This window comes from Panthera leo, chromosome B1 (assembly GCF_018350215.1).
Source record: "Panthera leo isolate Ple1 chromosome B1, P.leo_Ple1_pat1.1, whole genome shotgun sequence".
In the NCBI taxonomy this organism is placed as follows: Eukaryota; Metazoa; Chordata; class Mammalia; order Carnivora; family Felidae; genus Panthera; species Panthera leo.
In genome coordinates, this window is record NC_056682.1 from 159,498,283 (window position 1) to 159,525,417 (window position 27,135).

General features: G+C 37.7%; 1 protein-coding gene across 4 annotated transcripts in view; it reads right to left on the reverse strand.

The window, feature by feature from the left end:
- Positions 1–353: 353 nt before the first annotated feature.
- Positions 354–27,135, reverse strand: part of THEGL (theg spermatid protein like) — a 55,666-nt gene continuing 28,884 nt past the window's right edge. For 3 of the 4 annotated variants that reach the window (XM_042936304.1, XM_042936303.1, XM_042936301.1), the window contains 5 exons: positions 25,267–25,404; positions 11,265–11,379; positions 4,532–4,663; positions 1,946–2,121; positions 354–696 (listed from right to left, as the gene is read on the reverse strand). In XM_042936304.1, coding sequence (XP_042792238.1) covers positions 582–696; positions 1,946–2,121; positions 4,532–4,663; positions 11,265–11,379; positions 25,267–25,404 — 676 coding nt within the window. In that variant the 3' untranslated portion in view covers positions 354–581. Of the gene's footprint in view, positions 723–1,945; positions 2,122–4,531; positions 4,664–11,264; positions 11,380–25,266; positions 25,405–27,135 lie in introns of all 4 variants that reach the window. The other variant, XM_042936302.1, reaches the window with a different exon arrangement.

Below are 27,135 nucleotides of genomic sequence, written 5' to 3' on the forward strand. Positions count from 1 at the left end.
CATGAATGAAGTAACAGAGATTGGTGCAGGTGTGATTATTTAAGGTAACCCATTCCCTAAATTTCATCTACAGATTATAAAAAGCATTTCAAGTTGTCTCAAAAGGCTTCACCATTTCAGTGTTATTTCTTGGGTAAGGAGGGGAGACTGGAAAAGCAACACAAAGAATTATTTCAATTCTCAGGACTTATTAGAGAAGGGACTGAGCAGAGATCAGCTGCTGGGGAACACAGATCTCTCCGGGAAAGGGAAAACAAACCCAGCAAATACAAGGAGGAGTGTTTCTACAGGTCAGTCAGAGCAATGAGACAGCCAAGATGCTTGTGAGGAGATACAGTAAGGATAAGGCAAGCTCTCATTTTCTCTTTTATTGCATGCTCAAGTCCCCAAACCGGCTAAAGACATGATTACAGGTAACAGCAGGAATTACTATCGATGGTCACAGTGGTGTTCTCTGGAGGTCTCACATGGTTTTTGAGGGGATGGGGAATACAAACTGACAGGATCAGAAATGGGAACTAAGTCACCTAATATGTTTTCTAGATACATAACTACAGTGCGACTGACGTGGCTTTCTGTGCTTAACGCATAAGAGGTTCTGCCAACTCGTGGATCCTCGGAGAACACTGTGTTTTCAGAGCAGCTGGCTTGACTTTAAAGACATTTGGATCGTAATATATAATATGCACAGGAGACCTGAAATGGGGGAAAAAGAATGCAACCTGAAAAAAGATGAACAGAAAATGGAACTCACATTTCTCAACCATCCACTACGTGTTAGGCTCTATGATATTATGCATTTTTGATTTTCATAAGCACCCCACGAAACAGGTGTCATAACCCTCACTGTACAGGTAAGGACAAGAAGGCTCAGGGAACTTATAAAAATGACCTGTGGTCAAATCCAGATTCATGTATCTATCAGATTCCAAAGCCTTTGCTCTTTCCACAGAAAGTTAATTCTGGAAATTTTTCAGTAACTTGCCAATGTTAAACCAGCCCAACAGTTCTCTGGTGAACTTGAAGAAATCAAACTTTTGAAGTTTCCACCCTCAGCACCTTACCACCAAATAATAACTTTGCCACTTGGGTAAATCCTGAGGACTTGATCTTACTCTTCCCTTTCCTTTGCCAATGAACAGAAAATGAGCTTCATTTCATTGTTGTTGGAATTTATTTCTTTTAAGGCAAAACACTTGATAAATATTTAAAAATATTTTATTATGTAAGAATTAACATATTTCCTGTTCCCTAAGCTGAAGACTTCTATGACTTTTTCAGTTTCTCCTAGGTTTTCCTGATGATGCTTAAAAAGGGGTGTCAGGTATTATCTCATGAAGGAAACAAAATGAACTGAGGTTCAGGCAAATTAAGAAATCTTCTAGGAAGTAAATAAGAATTAGACGCAATTTCTTCTTTATTAAATGTATTTTCTTATCTATTTCAAATAGGTCGCATGATGCAAAACATGGAAAAATATAAAAGCCTATTTAGTAAAAAATAAATCTTTGTCCTATCCCATTTACCTTGGGACCCCACAAGTAACCATTGTTACTAGCTTCTTGCATACTTTTCTGAGATGTCATAGGCACCTGCAAGCCAATACATGGCATATGTGTATTTTCTTACACAAACTGTAACATATTTCGTGCTCTGTTCTGTAACTTGCTTCACTTAACAATATGTTAGATAAATAATCCCATATCCATACTTACAGAGTTGTTTCCTAGATCTAAATTTCAATACTAGTCCACTAACCCTTTAACTGTTGCCTTAGATTTGTGGTAAAACCACAGATTTGTCACAATTAATGTAACAAGTGAGATGTTTTTGAAAATTTCCTATATTCTTACAATTCTTTTATTGGTCTTATTAGGTCAATTTTTCCCTCTCCCTAGCACCCCCAGCCTTCCTGCCCGATCTTAGTTTTTTTAAAATGACATACCTTGTATTTGGATTAGCTAGTTCTTGAATTCTGGGAGATATTTTGTAATGGATAGCAGCATAAGATACTGGCCAACGGGCATCACGGACAGGTAGATAATCTTGATGAAGAGGCTTGGCCTCAGCTAGAGCTATTATTCGGGGGCTAGGTTTGGTTAGCAAGGCAGCACGGGATATCTGTAGTAGAAGCAAAAAGATGCAAAAATAGATTTCAATTTTCACATCTCCCTCTCTTTACAGCTATGCCCCGAACTGAGTCACCATCAGATACAGGTTCTCTCCTGGATTATAGCAGCAGACTCCTTCCTGGTCTCCCTGCTTCCATTCTTGCTCTGTATGATCTAGCCTTTTCTACCAATTACTGAGGGAGAGAATGAGCATTTTAATGAGTGCATTTCATGGGCCACACAGTGTTCTAAGTAGGGCACCTATATTATTCCCACTCAATCATCATAACAACCCCATGAGATACATACTTTCTAAAGCCCCACTCAGATTATGTCACTCTCAGGGTTTAACACCTTCCAGTGGTTTCCCATTTTGCTATGAATAACATTTAGACTCCTTACTGTGGCCTCGAAGGCCCTATGTGATCTGGCTGCTATCCCTATTCCTCTGACCTCATCTCCTTCCTCTCCCCACCTTGATCACAGTGACCTTTGTTACATGAGGCCCCTCTGGCCCAGCTCTTTCCACGTTGGGATTTTTGCACCTGCCAGTTCTTCTACTTGAAATCCTCCTTCCTCAATCTTGTCATGGCTGCTTCTTCATCATTCAAGCTTCTAGATTAAAACATCATGTTCTCAAGGACATCTTCCCTCACCATCCAAGATACATGAACCTTTCTAATAACTCTCTTCTACAGTACACTTATTTAATCTTCTTTATAGCACTTACTAACACCTGACTTAGCTCTCTTATCTCTTTGTTGGTATATTCATTGTCTGTGTCTCCCCATTAGAATATAAGCTTCTTGAATGTTTGCCAAAAGCTAGAATAAGTACACAACTAGTGCTGAATATGTGTTGATTGACAGATGAATCTACTCCTTCTGGTCTTACTTTGAAACTGCATCTGCCAGGTTGCCTTTCTGTTATGTTGCTTAATTGGTAAAACTGGGAGGATGACATATAGCTCCTATTCTCTCTCTTATGTGCTCATTAAAAAGAATTAGGATGGACAACAAACACCACTCAATTGCCCTGAAAGGGCTGTGTTGCACTGGTATAGACTTATTTTGGGTTCTAAAAGTATGATATCTGTAGGGGCATCACTTTTTAAAAATATTTTTTATAAACTCCCAAACAATCCTAGCAACTGAAGAAAGATACCTGTAACTCCCATTTTATATACCAAAAGAACTGAAAGTAAAGTGATTTGCCCAAGGGTCACAAGGAAGTCATGTCAGCAAACTCAAGATGCTTGTCTGAGGGGTTTTGATTTCTAGACTAGATTTCTTTCCTAATAGAATTCCATATCAAGTCCTCAGGTTCTTAGAGAATAAAATGTATCCAACCTCCTTGGCAACATGATTTAAATATTTATTGAAAACTCAACTGAAATTGGACACCAAGTTGCCACTACAATGAATGGAGGGGAGTGTCAAGGAGGAGGAGGGAGGGAAGCCACTGAATGTGCCAGCCTCTGTTCCGAGCACCATGCCTTATCTATTATTTCAAGTCACATCACCCTCCAAGTAGGAACTGTTAACTTTATTTAAAAAAATTTTTTTACTAAATTTTTTTCTAAATGTTTATTCATTTTTTGAGAGAGCAAGAGTGAGCAAACAGGGGAGGGACAGAGAGAGAGGGAGACACAGAATCCAAAGCAGGCTCCAGACTTTGAGCTGTCGGCACAGAGCCCCCATGTGGGGCTCGAACCCACGAACTGCGAGATCATAACCTGAGCCGAAGTTGCAGGCTTAACCGACTGAGCCACCCAGGCGCACCAGAACTGTTAACTTTATAATCTCCTTGCCCACCTGGTTCCACCCAACTTCAAGGTCATCTCAAATTTAAGACTTTGGTATGTGCTCTTCCCTTTACTAGAATATTCTCCTCTCAGACCTTCACTTAGCTGACTCATTCAAGTTTCAGATCAAATATCCCTTCCTTAGAGGAGCTTTCCCTGACTACCATATGCAAAGTAGCGTATTCTCCACTCTCACCCAAAGTCAATCATTTCCTATTTTATTGTCTTCATAGCACTTATCACTACCTGACATTATCTTATCTGTTTATTTTTTGTCTCCCTCCATCTTGTTCACTGGGAATGATGGCTGGCACACAGTAGGCATTCAAATACTTGAATGAATAAATAAGGCTCAGGAACACTGCCACAATATCAAAGAGCTAGTAGTAGTGTTGAGGCTAGAATTTGAACCCAGTTCTTACTGATTCCAAAGCCCATGCTCTTCGTCCTCTTTCCCCAGCCTCTCCACATATCTTGCAGCTAGGTCTTCCTTCATGCCAGAATCTTGAAAGATTCTCCTTCCCAATGACTTTGGCCTATGCTCTGTAGTGGCAAAGTAGTACCCTAGGAACAACCAGAAAGTGAGGTGAAGGATGCCAAGGAAGTGGTGGCTTACAGGACGGATGGGCATTTCACATCTTTCTCTTTCAAAGCACAGACCCTCTATCTTGATCCTTGGATGGGCAAGGTCTATAATTCTTGGAGTTGCAACAGCACTCAGGGCAGAAGCTGCAATCTTGGTTTCAATCTAGGGGAAAAAAATAAAATAGTGTCTGTAAGTATCAAATAATAAACATGGTACAAAGTACATCTGGCCTCTGAACCAGACTTCTCAGCAAATCCAGCAGAAAGGATAAGAGTCTTGTAGTAACTCATGACCACAGATGAAATTATCAATTTCCATTTTTTTCAAAGTAGGTTGTATGAATTCCAACCCAGATTTTCAGGAACTTGCTGTTAAACTAAAGATGGGGAGGGAATGGCAACATTACATGGTAACTAAGAGATAAATGGTAACGCTGATTTGTGGAATGATAAACTCAGCCAAGAGGGAAGGCTCAGGCCTACCATGTAACAATACTGTAAGAGGGAGAGCTGTGCTTTGTTCTTAACTATTTTCTTAAGCTTATTTATTTATTTTTTGAGAGAGACAGAGAGAGCGAGCAGGGGAGGGGCAGAGAGAAAGAGGGAGAGAGAGAATCCCAAGCAGGCTTTGCACTGTCAGCATGGAGCCCAAGGCAGGGCTCAAACTCACAAACCATGAGATCATGACCTGAGCCGAAACCAAGAGTTGGATGCTCAACTGACTAAGCCACCCAGGAGCCCCTGTTCTTAACTTATTTTTGGCCTTTGGAAATTGGGACTCACATTATCACAAATTCCCATACTTAAAGTGAATTCAAGGGGCTCTCTTCTAATTGGAACAGATAAGAAAAAGAAACCAAAGCCAAGAAGAAGAAAGGCAGAACCACATTCTCCATACACAATGCTGAGCTAGTCCCCCAAGTCATTCCTCACTATCTTAATTATGGAAATGTGTTCAAATTATATGGTCTTCTATTTTAATTACTAGTATTCAAACTCAAAACTTACCACAAGACTTTAAGAGGAATATAGTCAATAAAAATAGGGTTTTAACTGTGAGCAGAAAAATAATAAACAAGATATGTTCCAAATCCCTTTTTGTGTTAAGACGTTTATGATACTAATGCTGACAGTGTTTTACATGTACTCACTCATTTTTTATCTCACCTGGTATATAATTTTTATTTGTATTTCACTTATGGGGAAACTAAAGTTCTATATGAAGTTCAGCAATTTATTTGAGCTTATATAGTGAATAAGTTGCAAAGTTGGGAGTGAAACCTAAGGTCCTATCTGTCTGTACAACTCCATGATAAGAGTAGTTTTCTTGGGTTTTTCCACTCTTCCTCTGGTATCTCTCAATACCTTATTTATTCTCTTTTATGAGTATCAAATAATCTTAATTATTTACCTATAGGTCTATGGTTTCTTCTAAATTGAAATTTACTTTAAGGAAAGGAACTGTTTTATTATTCTTATTGTGTCTTACATAATATAATTAAGAAATATTTGTTTAATGAATTGGATTAACAAGTGATCATTTTATTTCCTTTTTAATTGTAAGCCTTAACTAAAAGCAGTGGCTGTCATATATTTCTCTGATTTTCCCAGAACCTGATAGGAGGCAAAGTTTTATTCATTGTAAATGATTAATTAGCCCTTCATGGAATTGTACAGACACCGAGCCTGGATTGCTTCAATGGTAAATTCTATCAAATACTTAAGACAAAAAAATAATATAAGTGATGTACAAACCTACAGAGAATACAGATGCTAAGCCCAGATTGCTTAGACGGTAAATTTCTTTCAAATATTTAAGAAGAAATAATATAAATCTTATATAAACCTACAAAGAATAAGAAATACTACTAACCTATGGTGATAGAAATTTGGAAGTGGTTGACTCTAGGGCAGGGGGTAGAGTGGAATTGACTAGAAATAGTCAGGAGGAAACTTTTTGGGATAATGTTTTATATCTTGATTGAGGTGATTATTGAATGGATATATACATTTGTTAAAATCTTATTAAACTATACACTTAAGATCTATGCATTTTATGTAAATTATAACTCCAAAATTGCAAAATATATGCTGGAAAAAATAATTTATATATATATATATATATATATATATATATATATATATATATATATATATATGTGTATATATATAGCAATATTATATTATATTATATATATACATATATATAATGAAGATTATCTATAATATGTAAAGAACTGTTATGAATCAATACAAAATGTGCAGACCACTAGAAAAATAAAAAGCCATGAATAGACAAATTTACAAAAGAAAAATACATAGTTAAATAAATGTTGAGAATTACTGAATTTGTTAATAATCAAAGAAATGAAAGTGTTTATTAATGAGATAGTATTTTTATTATAAAACTAATATTTCGTAAAATAATATCTAATGTTGGCAAGAATGCACTGCAAAAGTCAGCCCAAATAATGCAACTGGCTATGTAAATCAAAATCACTTTTGTTGGAACACATTTTGGAATAATATATAAATCACCTCAAAAATGTTCATACCCTTGATCTGGTAACTTTACTTCTCAAATTTTTGTTCTCAGAAAATAATCAGATTGAGAATAATGGTGGGGAGACATGTTGATAGAATGACTTCATAAATTAGGACAACAAGTCAGACAAAGTCATGTGAGGTATCCAGAGTACATGTGTTTAATACTCAAAGATATCTGCTAAATATAAAATAGGAGTCTTCAAAGCCAAAATCTCTCAAGAGTCAAAGATTTTAAAAATCTAAACAGTTTGATTAGTCTTAAGTAGGAGCTGCAGACATCTGCAAGTAGAGAGAGAATGATGGATATGCACTAAGTGAGCTATGAAACCCACTCTTTTTAAGTTTGTAGTGACAAAGTTACCATAAAAAAGAGACTCAGTAACACATTCATAGAAGGGAAAAAAGATTTTTTACAGTTCATCCATCCAAAGTCTCTGGTGGCAAGTAATCTCAGGTACCTGTGACAGTAACTTGGCTTCCTTTGTGGGCATGTGTATTTTTTTTTTTTTAAGTTTTTTATCTTGAGAGAGTGTGTGTGTGTGTATGAGAACACACATGTGAGCAGGAGAGGGGTAGGGAGGGAGAGAGAGGGAGAGAATCCCAAGTAGAGCCCACACTGTTGGCATGAAGCCTGATATGGGGCTCCAACTCAGGAACCATGAGATCATGAGCTGAGCTGCAGTCTAATGCTTAACCAACTGAGCCACCCAGGTGCCCTATTGGGCATGTGTATTTTTAAACTCTGGGAAGGTTCAGCATTAACTGCAAAAAAGCTAAGAGAAACAAAATCATAGAAGTAATAATACCTGGTACTAAGAATAAGTATGCGCTAGAATTGTTGACATTTGGACGTGGACTATGGAGTGGATACAATATTTATCAATTAAACTTCCTCATTTTGATAACAGTCCAGTGGTTACATAAGATGATGTCCTTGTTCTTGGGAAATACACACTGAAGTATTTAGGAAAATGACTATATGATATCTGTAACTCTCAAAAATTATTCAGGGAAATAACTAAATACACACACACACACACACCCCACATGGAGGAGACAGAATGATTAAGCAAATGGAATAAAATGTTAATTCTTGCAACTTTTCAGTAAATTAAAAATTATTATAGAAACAAAAACTATGTGTATATTATTAAAATTAAAAAGCATGTACATGGGGGTTCCTGGCTAGTTCAGTTGGTGGAGCATGTGAGTCTTGATCTTGGGGTCATGAGTTCAAGTCTCACACTGGGCATAGAGCTTACAAAACAAAAAACCAAAAACAAACAAAAAAAAACAAAAAACAAAAAACAAAACCATGTTCATGTTTAAGAGAATTTGGCCTTTTAGAGTGATCACCTTACAACTGCAACTTGAAGCATATATGTGAGTTATAACATTAGATTGAAATCTTAAGTTTATGTCATTCTTACAACATTGAAAACTTTAAGTTCACCATATTTATAAGTTTAATGTAGATTTTTAAATAGTTATTTAATATTTGAGATTTTGTTCGTTAATGTAGATGGCTGAAGTAAAAGGCTTACAAAATAAATCAAATTTAATATATTAATAAATATGATTTAAGTTATTTGGAGGCATTTGATTAAGTTTAGAAACCAAATCAAACATTATTCAGGACTCTTAAAAGTTATTGTTAAACTTCTGGAATTATAAACAGAGTAATAAAACTTATGCATTAAATTTAAAAGCCTGAGAAAGAAAAAAGATTTTTTTACTGTTTATTTATTTTTGAGAGAGCGAGACACAGAGAGACAGAGTGTGAGTGGGGAAGGGGCAGAGGGAGAGGGAGACACAGAATCCAAAGCAGGCTCCTGCCTCTAAGCTGTCAGCACAGACCCTGATGCAGGGCTTGAACTCAGGAACCATGAGATTATGACCTGAGCTAGAGTCAGATGCTCAACCTACTGAGCCACTCGGTCATCCCAAAAGAAATAGATTTTTAACTTCCAAGTTTTAAAAATTGACTACTAATTATTTAAATCAAGAACATACCTCTGAACAGTCTTTTCTATATACAAAAACCATGCTCAAGGATACCAAAAGACTCACATCACTGGATTTGCAGGTTCTTTTCTTAAGTGGCTATAAATTCTTTGAAATTATTCTTCTCTCACTGAGAGCTGGGGTTTGTGTCCCTGCCCCCTTGAATCTGGCCAGACTTGTAACTCCATAAATCAAAAGAATATGACTGTAGTGACATTATGTGACTACCAAGGCCAACTCAAAAAAAATCATGCAGTTCTTTTTTTTTAATTTTTTTAACATTTATTTATTTTTGAGACAGAGAGAGACAGAGCATGAACGGGGGAGGGTCAGAGAGAGAGGGAGACACAGAATCTGAAACAGGCTCCAGGCTCTGAGCTGTCAGCACAGAGCCCGACGCGGGGCCCGAACTCATGGACCGTGAGATCATGACCTGAGCCGAAGTCGGACGCCCAACCGACCGAGCCACCCAGGTGCCCCAAAAAATCATGCAGTTCTACCTGGTTCTTTTGGTATGCTCACCCTTGAAACATTCCATTTTAGAATATTCCTTATCAGAATACAGCTGCTATGCTGAGAGAAGTCTAAGCTATACGGAGAGGCCACAAGAAGGTGCTCCTGTGGATATTACCAACTGAGTCTAGCATTTAAGTCATATCAGCCGAGGTACCACACACAGATGTTGTTATGGACTGACTGTTTATGTCCCTCTCAAATTCATATGTTGAAGTCCTAGTCCCCAATGGGTTAATATTGGGAGGTGGGGCCTTTGGGAGGTAATTATGTTTAGATGAAGTCATGAGGTTAGAACCCTCATAATGGGATTGGTGTCCTTATAAGAAGAGAGATAAGAACTCCTCTTTGCACACAAAAAGAAGTCATGTGAGTACACAGCAAGATGGTGGCTGTCTACAAACCAAGAAGAGGACCTTCAGCAAGAAGAGAATCTGCTACACCTTGATCGTGGACTTCTCTGTCTCCAGAACTGTGAGAAATAAATGTCTTTTAAGCCATTCAGTCTATGGTATTTTGTTATAGCAGCCCAAGCTGATTAAGACAAGTATAAAGGAACTTTCAGCCCCCTACCATTTCAGACACCCAAGCCACTAGAGATATACTAGCTGAGGGATTTCTAATTCATAAAATGCTTGAGTGTAATAAAATACTTATTGTTTTACACTACTAAGTTTGGGGGTGCTTTGGTATGAAGCAACAAATAACCAAATCCCAACTTTAAGAATTGGTTCTCTGTATTGGTTCTAGATTATTTGGAATTTGTTTTTTGAGTATTTGGATTTAAAGTTATTCATGATTCTGTTGCCAGAAGTTAAAAAAAAAATCCTGGTAGTCCATAGCATGCAGTGGCAAAACAGAAAGCAAGACTTCGGGTGACCAAGCAGCTGCTACCAGAAAATAAAGAAGTATAGTGGGATTATCTGGTTGTTTCTAAGTACACTGGAGAAAGTGTGTTAAGAAATGACTGGCTCAGGCTTTTAAGCTCCCACCTTAAGGTCTGGGTAAAGGACCAGAAAGTTTCTGTGACTTCCATAAAAGAAATCCTTATAGTCTATGGTCACAGGGCTGAAAATTCTGAAAACCAAACTCAAAATCTAACTCTGGGAGTGGGTGAATTATAGTGCAAATTGAATTACCAAATTTGTCTGGTCTCCTATGTTCAGGTTAAAGCAATGATTGAGAAGGAGCGGGACCTTGAAAATTGGAATGGGAATATGTGAGCAGATTCCAATGAAGATGGGGACCCCTAAATATGGCTGAGCCTTTCTTATGAATACAATCAGCCCTTTCTCTCCTGCCTGAGGAGGTCAGATTCCCCCTGCCTGAAGAACTTGTATTGGGTTGCCCTGAAGTAGATACTTTCCAAGTAACTGCTGGCCTACACTTACTATCTCTCATTGCTTCTGGGTGTATTAACAAGACCCAAGTTCCAACTGCCTAAACAGCCTTCCATAGACTTCTCTATCAGCTTCCACAATTGCTTAAATTCTGCATAGCTGTTCTGCTTCTCTGATTAAATCTTGGCTGATAAATTAGGCATAGAGATAGTAAGAAAAGTTCATTTGATGAGAGGGAAACATAAACAGGGGAAAAAGGAAGATACACCCAGAAATAAGAGGACAGCATGCTACAGTTATAAACACGTTACATGTTGCAAAATCAATCAGGAACTGTTTCTTTCACATGGACCCACTTACCTTTTTTGGAGGAACATAGTTAGGATTTGTGGCTTTGGCTATTGACAGTTGTAATAAACGGGGTGAAGGATCAGAGATTTGATGAGAACTTCTTGTTAAGTAATCACTGTAGGGCCTATATACAAGTGGAACATGAAATATTATAATCATTGGAGGAAAAATAACTGCATTTTTTCATTGCTATAATCAACCTCTGATCAATTATATATATTGTTTCTATCTTAAAAACTTCTTTTCCCATAATCATAGTTGGGTTTTTTTTTAATATCAGATTGGTGTTTTCTAAAAATATTTGTACTATGAACCACAGTAAGAAGTGCATTTTATACTGTGATACAGTATATGTAAATCTGTGTGTGTGTGTGTGTGTGTGTGTGTGTGTGTGTGTGTGTGTGGTGTATATCCAAAACAAAATTATCATGAAACAATGCTTTCCCTGAGTAAGGTATTCTGATTTTTTCACTTGAGCAGAACGGACTCTCCAGAGCCAAGCGTAGACAAGAGGCCCATGGAAGAGGGTAGGAAGGGCGGAGAGGCAGTGTGTGCTATATGGACTGGCAGGAGGGAGCCGGGGCGGTGGAGTGCAGCCCGCTGGGCAAGGCAGAGCCCTGGAGTCTGGCTTGCAAAAGCGGAGGGGCCAGACTCTGTGAGTTCTGACAGCCAGCGGGACTTAACATCTGGAATGTTAAAAGTCAACAGCTCTGCTCGGAGAGTGGGAGGGTGAGAGGACACTGGGAGAGAGAGTTGTTGAGCCCTGGAAGACATAGCTCAGCTCAGCCAGAGTCATCTCCCTCTCCCATCCCCCAGCAGAAATCCCAAAGGGAACCAGTTTCTGTCACCAAACTTGCTTGCACTGCACAAACACACAACGCTATGCTTCTGTGGATCCATCCCTCTGACGGGTCTGCCTCCCTCCTGGTGCTGCAGGGCCCCTCCCGCAGGGGACCACTGACAGCAAAGCAAGCTAAGCCTGCCCCTCCCACCCTGTGCACCCTGTGGATCCACCTTAGCTAATACTCCAGATCCCACCAAAGCAGCACCACAAGCCTGGTAGTGTGCAAGTAGCCCAGACAGGGGCCACACCACTCCACAGTGAGTCCTGCCCCTGGGAGAGGGTGAGATAAGGTACACACCAGTCTGACTGTGGCCCCAGCAGTGGGCTGGGGACAGACATCAGGTCTGACTGCAGCCCTGCCCACCAACACAAGTTACTCCAGACAGCACAGGGGAAGTGCCCTGCAGTTCCGCGCCACTCCAGGGACTACCCAAAATGATGAAATGGAAGAAATATCCTCAAAAGAAACTCCAGGAAGTAGTGACAGCTAACGAATTGGTCAAAAACGATTTAAGCCATATAACAGAACAAGAATTTAGAATAACAGTCATAAAATTAATTGCTGGGCTTGAAAAAAAGTATAGAGGACAGCAGAGAATCTATTGCTACAGAGATCAAGGGACTAAGAAACAGTCATGAGGAACTAAAAAATGCTATAAATGAGGTGCAAAATAAAATGGAGGTGACCACAGCTCGGATTAAAGAGGCAGAGGAGAGAATAGGTGAATTAGAAGATAAAATTATGGAAAAAGAGGAAGGTGAGAAAAAGAGAGATAAAAAAATCCAGGAGTATGAGGGGAGAATTAGAGAACTAAGTGATGCAATCAAACGGAACAATATTTGTATAATAGGAATTCCAGAAGAGAAAGAGAGAGAGAAAGGGGCTGAAGGTGTACTTGAACAAATAATAGTTGAGAACTTCCCTGATCTGGGGAAGGAAAAAGGCATTGAAATCCAAGAGGCACAGAGAACTCCCTTCAGGCATAGCTTGAATTTATCTTCTGTATGACACACATCATAGTGAAACTGGCAAAATACAAGGATAAAGGGAAAATCCTGAAAGCAGCTAGGATAAACACACTCTAACTTATAAAGGGAGACCCATAAGACTAGTGGCAGATCTATCTACTGAAACTTGGCAGGCCAGAAAGGAATGGCAGGAAATCTTCAATATGATGAACAGAAAAATATGCAGCTGAGAATTCTTTATCCAGCAAGTCTGCCATTCAGAATAGAAGGAGAGATAAAGGTCTTCCCAAACAAACAAAAACTGAAGGAATTCATCACCACTAAACCAGCCCTACAAGAGATCCTAAGGGGGATCCTGTGAGTGAAATGTTGCAAGGACCACAAAGTACCAGAGACATCACTACAAGCATGAAACCTACAGACATCACAATGACTCTAAACCCATATCTGTCTATAATAACACTGAATGTAAATGGACTAAATGCTCCAACCAAAAGACACAGGGTATCAGAATGAATAAAAACACAAGACCCATCTATTTGCTGTCTACAAGAGACTCATTTTAGACCTGAGGACATCTTCAGATTGAAAGTGAGGGGATGGAGAACTATCTATCATGCTACTGGAAGTCAAAAGAAAGCTGGAGTAGCCATACTTATATCAGACAAACTAGACTTTAAATTAAAGGCTGTAACAAGAGATGAAGAAGGGAGTTATATAATAATTACAGGGTCTATCCATCAGGAAGAGCTAACAATTATAAATGTCTATGCGCCCAAATATATAAAACAATTAATCACAAACATAAGCAACCTTATTGACAAGAATGTGGTAATTGCAGGGGACTTTAATACCAAGGATTAAAGCAATAAATACCCTATGGGCAATGGATAGCTCATCTAAACACAAAATCAATAAAGAAACAAGGGCCCTGAATGATACATTGGATCAGATGGACTTGACAGATATATTTAGAACTCTGTATCCCAAAGCAACAGAATATACTTTCTTCTTGAATGCACATGGAACATTCTCCAAAACAGATCACATACTGGATCACAAAACAACCTTTCATAAGTATAAAAGAATTGAGATCATACCATGAACACTTTCAGATCACAATGCTATGAAACTTGAAATCAACCACAGGAAAAAGTCTGGAAAATCTCCAAAAGCATGGAGGTTAAAGAGCATCCTACTAAAGAATGAATGGGTCAACCAGGCAATTAGAGAAGAAATTTAAAAATATATGGAAACAAGTGAAGATGAAAATACAACAATCCAAATGCTTTGGGATGCAGCGAATGCAGTCCTGAGAGGAAAATAAATTGCAATCCAGGTCTATCTCAAGAAACAAGCAAAATCCCAAATACAAAATCTAACAGCACACCTAAAGGAAATAGAATCAGAACAGCAAAGACACCCCAAACCCAGCAGAAGAAGAGAAATAATAAAGATCAGAGCAGAAATAAATAATATAGAATCTTAAAAAAACTGTAGAGCAGATCAATGAAACCAAGAGTTGTTTTTTGAAGAAATAAACAAAATTGATAAAACTCTAGCCAGGCTTCTCAAAAAGAAAAGGGAGATGACCCAAATAGATAAAATCATGAATGAAATTGGATTTATTACAACCATTCCCTCAGAAATACAAGCAATTATCAGGGAATACTATGAAAGATTATATGCCAACAAACTGGACAACCTGGAAGAAATGGACAAATTCCTAAGCACCCACACACTTCCAAAACTGTTTAGGAAGAAATAGAAACCTTGAACAGACCCATAACCAGCAAAGAAATTGAATCAGTTATCAAAAATCTCCCAACGAATAAGAGTCCTGGACCAGATGGCTTCCCTGGGGAATTCTACCAGACATGTAAAGCAGAGATAATACCTATTCTTCTCAAGCTGTTTTAAAAAATAGAAAGGGAAGGAAAACTTCCAGACTCATTCTATGAAGCCAGCATTACTTTGATTCCTAAACCAGACAGAGACCCTGCAAAAAAAGAGAACTACAGGCCAATATCCCTGATGCATATGGATGCAAAAATTCTCAATAAGATACTAGCAAATCGAATTCAACAGCATATAAAAAGAATTATTCACCATGATCAAGTGGGATTCATTCCTGGGCTGCAGGGCTGGTTCAACATTCACAAATCAATCAATGTGATACATCACATTAATAAAAGAAAAGAACCATATGATCCTGTCAATAGACACAGAAAAAGCATTTGGCAAAATACAGCATCCTTTCTTAATAAAAACCCTCGAGAAAGTCAGGATAGAAGGAACATACTTAAACATCATAAAAGCCATTTATGAAAAGCCCACAGCTAATATCATCCTCAATGGAGAAAAACTGAGAGCTTTCCCCCTGAGATTAGGAACACGACAGGTATGTCCACTCTCACCGCTGTTGTTTAACATAGTGTTGGAAGTTCTAGCATCAGCAATCAGACAACAAAAGGAAATCAGAGGCATCAAAATTGGCAAAGATGAAGTCAAGCTTTCACTTTTTGCAGATGACGTGATATTATACATGGAAAATCCGACAGACTCCACCAAAAGTCTGCTAGAACTGATACATGAATTCAGCAAAGTCGCAGGATACAAAATCAATGTACAGAAATCAGTTGCATTCTTATACACTAACAATGAAGCAACAGAAAGACAAATAAAGAAACTGATCCCATTCACAATTGCACCAAGAAGCATAAAATACCTAGGAATAAATCTAACCAAAGATGTAAAAGATCTGTATGTTGAAAACTACAGAAAGCTTATGAAGGAAATTGAAGAAGATATAAAGAAATGGAAAAACATTCTGTGGTCATGGGTTGGAAGAATAAATATGTTTAAAATGTCAATACTACCCAAAGCTATCTACACATTCAATGCAATCCCAATCAAAATTGCACCAGCATTCTTCTCTAAGCTAGAACAAGCAATCCTAAAATTTGTATGGAACCACAAAAGACCCTGAATAGCCAAAGTAATTTTGAAGAAGACCAAAGCGGGAGGCATCACAATCCCAGACTTTGGCCTCTACTACAAAGCTGTCATCATCAAGACAGCATAGTATTGGCACAAAAACAGACACATAGACCAACGGAATAGAATAGAAACCCCAGAATTAGACCCAAAAAGTATGGCCAACTAATCTTTGACAAAGCAGGAAAGAACATCCAGTGGAAAAAGACAGTCTCTTTAACAAATGGTGCTGGGAGAACTGGACAGCAACATGCAGAAGAATGAAACTAGACCACTTTCATACACCATTCACAAAAATAAACTCAAAATGGATAAAAGACCTGAATGTGAGACAGGAAACCATCAAAACACTAGAGGAGAAAGCAGGAAAAGACCTGACCTCAGCCGCAGCAATTTCTTAAACTTGACATATCCCCAGAGGCAAGGGAATTTAAAAGCAAAAATGAACTATTGGAACCTCATGAAGAGAAAAAGCTTCTGTACCACAAAGGAAACAATCAACAAAACTAAAAGGCAACCAACGGAATGGGAAAAGATATTTGCAAATAACATATCGGACAAAGGGCTAGTATCCAAAATCTATTAAGAGCTCACCAAACTCCACACCCGAAAAACAAATAATCCAGTGAAGAAATGGGCAGAAAACATGAATAGACACTTCTCTAAAGAAGACATCCAGATGGTCAACAGGCACAAGAAAAGATGCTCAACGTTGCTCCTCATCAGGGAAATACAAATCAAAACCACACTCAGATATCACCTCACGCCAGTCAGAGTGGCCAAAATGAACAAATCAGGAGACTATAGATGCTGGAGAGGATGTGGAGAAACGGGAACCCTCTTGCACTGTTGGTGGGAATGCAAATTGGTGCAGCCACTCTGGAAAACAGTGTGGAGGTTCCTCAAAAAATTAAAAAATAGATCTACCCTATGACCCAGCAATAGCACTGCTAGGAATTTACCCAAGGGATACAGGAGTACTGATGCATAGGGGCACTTGTACCCCAATGTTTACAGCAGCACTTGCAACAATAGCCAAATTATGGAAAGAGCCTAAATGTCCATCAACTGATGAATGGATAAAGAAATTGTGTTTATATACACAATGAATACTATGTGGCAATGAGAAAGAATGAAATATGGCCCTTTGTAGCAACGTGGATGGAACTGGAGAGTGTGATGCTAAGTGAAATAAGTCATACAGAGAAAGACAGATGCCATATGTTTTCACTCCTATGTGGATCCTGAGAAACTTAACAGAAGACCATGGGGGAGGGGTAGAAAAAAAAATGGTTAGAGAGGGAGGGAGCCAAACCATATGAGACTGTTAAAAACTGAGAACAAACTGAGGGTTGATGGTGGGTTAGAGGGGAGGGCTGGGTGGGTGATGAGTATTGAGGAGGGCACCTGTTGGAATGAGCACTGGGTGTTGTATGGAAACCAATTTGACAATAAATATCATATTAAAACAAAAAATAGGGGTGCCTGGGTGGCTCAGTCGGTTAAGCGTCCAACTTCGGCTCAGGTCATGATCTCGCAGTTTGTGAGTTCAAGTCCTGTGTCGGGCTCTGTGCTGACAGCTCAGAGCCTGGAGCCTGCTTTGGATTCTGTGCCTCCCTCTGTCTCTGCCCCTCCCCTGCTCATGCTCTGTCTCTCTCTGCCTCAAAAATAAATAAAACATTTTAAAAAATAATAATAAAGATAAAGCAATCAATAAATTAATTAATTAATTTAAAAAAATAAAAAACACTTCACTTCCTACCAAAACCTTATATTAAATCCCTGAGATAAAAATTCCAGTCACTATCAGGGGCCCCTCTGTGATGGCCAGTCTCTTCTGCAGTGCAGTTTGAAACTGCTGGGTATAATACCCAGCAACTTGACCAGTTTTCATAGGCTGTTCCCTAAATATTCCTTTCCTAGTACAAAAACTTACCAACCAACAAAACTACAAACCTAATATGAAAACAGTTTTCCACAAACAAATATATGATTACCCTCTAGAGGTAGTCTGTTAGATTTCAAAATTGATATAAAATTAGCATACCATAGAATTTACCTTTTTAAAATGTACAATTTAGTGGTGTCTAGCATATTCACAAAATTGTGTGACTACTGTCACTATCTAAATTCAGAATGTTTTGGGGCGCCTGGGTGGCTCAGTCAGTTAAGTGTCCAACTTCGGCTTAGGTCATGATCTCATGGTCTGTGGGTTCGAGCCCCGTGTCAGGCTCTGTGCTGACAGCTCAGAACCTGGAGCCTCCTTCTGATTCTGTGTCTCCCTCTCTCTCTGACCCTCCCCCCATTCATGCTCTGTCTCTCTCTGTCTCAAAAATAAATAAACGTTAAAAAAATTTTTTTTAATTCAGAATGTTTTCATCACTCCAAAGAGAAACCCCATACTGATTAACAGTTCCTCTCCATTACTTCATTTCCCTCCCCCACCCCCAACCACTAATCTACTTTCTGTCTATGGATTTGCCTATTCTGGACATTTCAAATAAGTGGAATCATACAAATATGCAGCCTTTTGTATCTGGCTTCCTTCACTTGGCCTATTTTCAAGATTCATGTATCAGTATAACATTCCTTTTTATGGCTGAATAATATTCCGTTGTATGGATTTGTCACATTTTGTTTATCCATTCATCCATGGTGAACATTTGAGTTGTTTCCACTTTTTTTGCTTTTATGAAATGCTGCTATGAATATTCATGTACAAGTTTCTGTGTGAACATTTGCTTTCAATTCCCTTGGGGACATGCCTAGGAGTAGAATGCTGATCATATGATAACTTTATTTTTTTTTTACTGATTTTTTTAATGTTTATTTACTTATTCTGAGAGAGAGAGAGCATGCATGAGCAAGGGAGGGGCAGAGAAAGAGAGAGAGAATCCCAAGCAGGCTCCATGCTGTGAATGCAGAGCTCAATGTGTGGGGTTCAATCTCACAAACTCCGAGATCATGACATGAGCTGAAACCAAGAGCTGGGCACTTAAACAACTAAGCCACCCAGATGCCCCTGATAACTCTATTTTTTAACTTTTGAGGAACTAGAAAGTGGCTTTCCACATAAGCTGCACCATTTTACATTACCACCAGCAATGTATAAGGGTTTCGATTTCTCCATATCCTCACCAATACATATTATTTCCTATTAGTTATTATTATTGCCATTCTAGGTGTGAAGTGGTGTCTTTGTGGTTTAATGTGTATTTCCAAGATGATTAATGATATTTAGTATCTTTTCATGTGTTTCCTGTTCACCTGTATGTCTTCTTTAGAGAAATGTCTATTCAAATCCTTTGCTCCTTTTCTAAATTGTGTTGTCTTTTTTGCACTGTTCTAAATATTTTATATATATATGTATATATATTCTGAATACAACTCTTTTATCAGATATATGACTTGCAAATATTTTCTCCCAATTGGTGGGTTTACTTTTTACTTTCTTGATGATATCCTTTGATATACAAAAGCTTTCACTTTTGATGAAATCCAATTTATTATTTTTTGTCACATGTTTTTGTTGTCATAACTGAGAAACAATTGCCTAGGTCACAGATATTTATGTCTATTTTTTCTAAGAGTTTTATAGTTTTATCTCTTAGATTTAGGTCTGTGATCCATTTTAAATTAATTTTTGTGTATGGTGTGAAGTAGGGGTTCAACTTCATATGGATATCCTGTTATCCCAGCATTATTTGTTTAAAAGACTATTCTTCCCCAATTAAATTGTCTTGGCATGCTTGTCAAAAATCAATTGATGAGTGGCACTTGGGTGGTTCAGTTGGTTGAGTGTCCAACTTCAGCTCAGGTCATGATCTCACAGTTCATGAGTTCAAGCCCTGCATAGGGCTCTCTTCTGTCAGCACAGAGCCTGCTTCAGATCCTCTGTCCCTCCCTCTCTCTCTGCCCCTCCCCCTCTCTCTGCCCCTCTCCCATTCGTTCTCTCTCACACACAAAATAAATAAATAAATAAACTTTAAAAAATCAATTGACCATAAATATAAGGGTTTATTTCTGGACTTTCAATTCTATTCTGTAGATCTATATGTCTATTGTTATGCCAGTAACACACTGTCTTGATTACTGTAGCTTTTAAATAAGTTTTCAAATAACTGTTATTTTTCAAGGGTTTTTTTTGTTGTTGTTTTGTTTTGTTTTGCTATTCTGGGTCCTTTGCTTTTCTCTATGAATTTTAGATTGCATTGTCAATTTCTATCAAAAAAGGCAGCTGGAATCTCAATAGGGATTACAATATGTTGATCAATTTGGAAAAATGTACCATCATGACAAAATTAAGACTTCCAATTCATGAACAGGAAATGTCTTTCCATGTATTTAAGTCTAATTTCTTTCAACAATTTGAACTTCTCTTGTTAAGTATTTTGTTATTTTATTATTTTTCACTGTAGTAAAATACATATAACATAAAATTTACCATCTTAACCATTCTTAAGTATATGCTACAGTAATGTTAAATGCATTAACACTGTTGTGCAACCAATCTTCAGAACTCTTTTCATCTTGTATAACTCTATACCAATTAAATAACTAATCCCCCCCGCCCCAGCTTAGTCCCTGCCAACCACCATCCTACTTTCTTTCTTTACAAATTTGACTACAGTTGGTACCACTTATAAGTGGAATCATACAGTGTCCTTTTGTGGATGACTTATTTCATTTAGCATAATGTCTTCAAGGTCCATTCATATTGGAGCATGTATCAGAATTTCCTTCCTTTTTAAGGCTGAGTACTATTGCATTACATGTATTATTTTGTTCTGTTTGGTGCTACTACAAATAGAATTGTTTTCCTACTTTCATTTTCAGATTGGTTAATTGCTAATGGAAATACAATTGTTTTTGTATATTGCTCTTGGACTCTGTGCCTTCCTGAACTCATTTATTAGTTCCCATAGTTTTAATATGGGTTCCTTAAGATTTTCTAATCATGTGAACTATGAGTAGAGAAAGTAGTTTTACTTTTTCCTTTCCAACCTGAATGCTTTTTACTGCTTTTTCTTGCCTAATGGCACCCTGACTAGAACCTCCAATATGATGTTCAACAGAAGTAGTGAGAGTTGACATCCTTGTCTTAGTCCTGATCTTAGGGGGAAAGCATTCAGTCTTTTACCATTAATTATTATGTTAGCAGTGGGTTTTTTTTTTTTTTTACAGATGTTCTTTATCAGCTTGAGGAAGTCCCCTTCTATACCTAGTTTCTTAAGTATTTTTATAGTGTGTTGAATTTTGTCAAATGATTTTTCTGAGTCTATTGAAATGATCATGTGGTTTTGGTTTTCTTATTCTGTTAATTTGATGTATTATATTGATTATAGTAAACTGAATCCAACATATTCTTGCATTCCTGGACAAATTCAACTTGGTCATGAGGGTTTGTTAATTTTATTTCATTTTTTTTTCTTTCTTTTCCTCAGATAATCTCAATTAACCTATCTAAGTTTGCTGGCTCTTTCTTCTGACTGTTCAAGTCTGCTGTTGAGCCCCTCTAGTTAATTGCTAAAATACATGTCCCAAAGTTCAAGCTCATGTAATACATTTATTGGCGAGCCTGGTGTGTCTCCATTAAACACTTGCTTTTTTTCCTCCTCACACAATTCTAACAAGCTTAGTTATCTGTTTCTAATGCATAGAATCAAAAAAAGAGGCTAGTCAAAATTATGCAAGCAGGGGTTCCTGGGTGTCTCAGTAGGTTAAGCATCCAACTCTTGACTTTGGCTCAGGTCAAGATCCCAGGGTCATGGGATCAAGTGCTGCATCAGGCTCTATGCTGAGTGTGGAGTCTACTTAAGATTCTCTCCCTCAGTATTACTCGGCAGTCAAAAAGAATGAAATCTTGCCATTTGCAACTACATGGATGGAACTGGAGGGTATTATGCTAAGTGAAATCAGTCAGTCAGGGAAAGACAAAAATCATATGACTTCACTCATATGAGGACTTTAAGAGATAAAACAGATGAACATAAGGGAAAGGAAACAAAAAAAAATATAAAAACAGGGAGGGGGACAAAACAGAAGAGACTCATAAATATGGAGAACAAACCGGGGGTAACTGAGGGGTTGTGGGGGAGGATGGGCTAAATGGGTAAGGGGCACTAAGGAATCTACTCCTGAATTGTTGCACTATATGCTAACTAATTGGGATGTAAATTTAAGAAAATAAAAAAAAACTAAAAAAAAAAAAAGATTCTCTCCCTCTCTCTCTCTCTCCCTCCCCCCTCTGCCCCTCTGCCCCTCTGCCCCTCTCCCCTGCTCATGCACACTCTCTCTCTCAAATTAAAAAAAAAATTATGGAAGCAGCCAAGTGTCCATCAATGGATGTGAGATATCCATGAATGAAGATGTGAGATATATATATATACACACACACATATATACACACACACAATGGAATATTATTTGGCCATTAAAAAGAATGAAACCTTGTTATTTGCAACAACATGGATCCAGAGAGTATAATGCTAAGTGAAATAAGCCAGAGAAAGACAAATACCATATGATTTCACTCATGTATAGAATTTAAGAGACAAAACAAACAAACAGTAAAGGAAAAAAGAAAGAGAGAGAGAGAGATAAACCAAAAACAAAAAAATACAAAACAAAACAAAAAAACAGGCTTTTAACTATACAGAATAAACAGATGGTTACCAGTAGGGAGGTAGGTGGGTGGGTGAAATAGGTGATGGGGATTAAGAGTACATTTATTATGATGAGCACTGAGTAATGCATAAAACTATTGAATCACTATATTATACACCTGAAAATAATATAACACTATATGTTAACTACACTGGAATTAAAATTAAATTAAATTTTTAAAAAGAGGCTAGTTAGAGACTATTCCCCTGTTAAAAAAAGAAATGACAGTAAAACTATAAGAAACAAATATCTAATAATCTAAAAGCAAGAAGTCAGACCACTTAGCCTAATAAAAAACTGTACTTCATATTTAAACAGTTTCTGGGAGGTTTTCAGTATTGAAGTACATACTTGATGTTCATAATAAAGATCTCAAGCCAATGAACAAAGGTTATATGTATGTTTAGTAGCAGAGACGTCTGCTTAGGAAAGTAGGGAAACAAACTTTTAAAAATAAAGCCAGTTTTAGCATTCAAGGGGGTTTCACTTATATGAAACATCAAATTCAGGTCTCTCAAAAAGTGGTGAAATATTAAAGTATTCCTCTGGATTATAAATATAGATATAGAAAAAATAAAAGTAAAAATAAATAAGTAAATATAGATATATAACTACAAATTATATATCTATTTTAACTAAATCTGCAGATTTTGTTGCACAAACTGATAAATAAGGAAATGAAATTTTGTAGGAGGAATTGGGCTTCTTTTGCTGGATTCTATGATGGAAAAAGACTCAAGTTACCCAGTTCAATCTCTCCCTGAAATGCAGGAATCTTCTAAAATTCATGTAAAGTCATCATTCCAGCTTATGCTTGAACACTTTCAGGGATTGTGGGAACGATGGCAGTTGACTTTTCCAGGTAAACATTTCCATTACTGGCTAGCTAGTCAGAAAGATTTTCCTACACTTAGCTGACACCTCCTGCTCTGTAAATTCCTTGTTCTACATCTAGTTTTAGGATCAACACAAAGTAATTTTACTTCTACCTCCTTTTCCTCATTCAGATGCTGACCCTTTAAATATTTGAACACAGCTATCACTGCTTCCTTGGTCTCTTCTCTAAGCTACCCATGTCATTTCTCTTAACTATTTTTTAGGTAACATATTTCCAGAAGCCTCAAAATATCATGCAGCTCCTTCTGCATAGTTTCAAGTTTAATATCATTTTTTTTTAATTTTTAAAAATGTTTTTATTTATTTTTGGGGTTTTTTTTGTTTTTTTTTTAATATGAAATTTATTGTCAAATTGGTTTCCATACAACACCCAGTGCTCATACCAACAGGTGCCCTCCTCAATACCCATCACCCACCCACCCCTCCCTCTCACCCCCCATAAACCCTCAGTTTGTTCTCAGTTTTTAGGAGTCTCTTATGTTTTGGCTACCTCCCTCTCTAACCATTTTTTTTCCTTCCCCTCCCCCATGGTCTTCTGTTAAGTTTCTTAGGATCCACACAGGAGTGAAAACATATGGAATCTGTCCTTCTCTGTATGACATTTCACTTAGCATAAGTATCATTTTCTTAAAGAATAACATCCATAAGTGGAAACATCCACCTACTATGTCTTGACTAAAGTAGTATAGGGTAGGACCATCACCTCCCTGTAACTGTACACTGTATATATTCCATTAATGCAACTTAGCATTTTTCCAAGAACCATATCACAATCTTAGCTGCCATATGGAAGTATCACCTAAGCTGTCTTTTACTTAATTTTTTTAAGTTTATTTTATTTATTTTGAGGGGGAGGGGCAGAGAGAGGGAGAGAGAGAGAATCCTAAGCAGGATCCACGCAAAGCCCGATATGCGGGGCTCGATCTCATGAACCGTGAGATCATGACTTGAGCAGAGATCAAGATGCTTAACTGACTGAACCACCCAGGTGCTCAAAAATTGTCTTTTAAAGACAAGGAGAAGGGCAACTGGGTGGCTCATTTGGTTGAGCATCTGACTTCGGCCCAGGTCATGATCTTGCAGTTTGTGGGTTTGAGCCCCACATTGAGCTCTATGCTGACAGCTCAGAGCCTGGAGCTTGCTTCAGATTCTGTGTCTCCCTCTCTCTCTGCCCCTTCCTTACTTGCGCTCTGTCTGTCTGTCTCTCTCTCTCTCTCTCTCTCTCTGTCTCTCAAAACAAAACAAAAACAAAAACATTAAAATAATTTTTAAAGACAAGCAGAAATTCATCATTCAAAGCAAAAGGAGCAACATTTGAAAAGTCACAGAGGCATAAGAGAAACATCAAATTCTACAAAATGCAAAAACTTGTAATTTTTCAATTGCATATTTCCTTTTAACTGACTAATGATGCTAAGTTCAGTGCATAGTTCAACTTCACAATTTGAGTCCAATGTAATTACTGATGATAACCTTCTGATTACCTACAATTGCTGCAAATATTTGATCTTTTTACCCTGATTCTTTGAACATAAGTGGACTTCTAGTTCATAAAACCACATACACTAAAATAGATAAAATATTGTGAGATTTAACCAAATTAGGTTCGAATTTATAGAGATTGTCAAGGTACTTTACCTATTTAATAGATATTCTTTCTTGAATCTGTTGGGCAGTGCCAGCTTCTGGATCCTTTTGGACGGCTGGCTAAACAGTGCAGCAGAAGGGATCTCCCAGATTATAGACTCTCTACCACAGCTGTAGTAATATTGAGCCCTGAAAGTTGTAGAAGATAAAAGAACTGAGTGAAGTGAATATGAATTAGACTTATCATAGTAATTTTTAACACTAACCTCCAGCTCTAGGCCTAGGAGCAAGTATGATAGTTTACCCCTTTACTGCTGAGCCATTTTCCACATAGGAAGAAATCAGAAATAGTTGCAGCCATCAAGTTTCAGCTGGCTTCTAATATCTTATTCCAAAACAGATTAATTTTCTGTAATAAATAAATTGCATCTTCTAAATTCTTTTTTTTAATGTTTGTTATTTATTTTAGAGAAAGAGATAGAGCATGAGGGGGAGAGGGGCAGAGAGAGAGGGAGACACAGAATCCAAAGCAGGCTCCAGGCTCCGAGCTGTCATCACAGAGCCTGATGAGGGGCTTAAACCCACGAACTGTGAGATCATGACCTGAGTGAAAGTTGGACACCCAGGCGTCCCAAATTGCATCTTCTAAATAGACCAAAAATAGACTAGTGAGAGGAGGAAATTTACTACTTTTAAAACCAAATACTTTCTTAGTCTCTTATAGACAACCACTAGAGATTGGACAGATAGTAAGTGAAAGGAAAATAAAAGAATATATGAACAACTTTATGCCAACACATTTTAAAACTGAAAGATACACATTACCAATGCTCATTCAGAAAGATATAATCTTAATAGCCCTTGTCAAGAGTTTAACTAAGCCCCTCCATGGTACTCCTGCCTCAGCATCCATTTTGTTTGGCCAAGCAGCCTCTAGGGACCTTAAAATGATACAGGCCCCTCTCACAAGCACATGCCCTAGATAACAGTCCACAGAGGCATAAGTAAATATACATTCCTGATAGGACTTCAGCAACAGTCCTCGTCACCTGACCCTCAATGCCTTCCTTTTATGCATCCTTCAGATATGACTCCCAAGGAGCCTACCAACACCCTGCTCTTTTGGTTTGAATTGATGAATCTGGCCTTTGCCTGGGAAACCCAAAGCACTCCACCTGCAGGTTCTAATAAGACATGTGCCCCAGGTCCTGCCTCTCTCTGCCCTCTGTCCTAACCTGCCCATGGAACTCCTCGAGGCATGCTGGGTACTTCTTCTAGGATCTGTGAGTAGTAAGCTTCTTTATTTCAAATTCTGTTATGATCTGTTGTTGAACTGTGACCCCATGCTCCACTTAACAAGTGTTAATTTGACAAATTTATAACAGCCCTATAACTATTACGTGAATTGAATTTATAATTAAAAACCATCCTACTCAAAAACTCCAGACCCAGATGATTTCACTGTGGATTCTATGAAATACATAAACAAGAAATGCCAATTTTATATATTTTCCAATTGATTCTATGAAGACAGCATTACCAAAAATGAGTAAAGACATTACAAGAAACAACATTACCACAAAAGACACTGCAAGAAAAATACAGAATAATCCCCCTCATAAACATAGATGCAAAAATTCTGAAGTTTTATTGGAAGACAGACATGTTCAGTTTATATAAAATCTGTGGCTGCTTCCTACTACAGTAGTGGAGTTGGGTAGTTGAAACAGAGACTTTATGGTCAAATTTACTATCTGCCCCCTTCCAGAAAAAGTTTGCTGACTTTTGACTAAAGTTGTATATCAAAAAGAGAAAAGTGGACACATCAATTATCTTGGAAACCAAACTTCAGGTAAATAATGGTATCTTCAACTTTTTCTTGTTACTTTAACCTCCCTCACTACTTGAGTCCATTCCCTC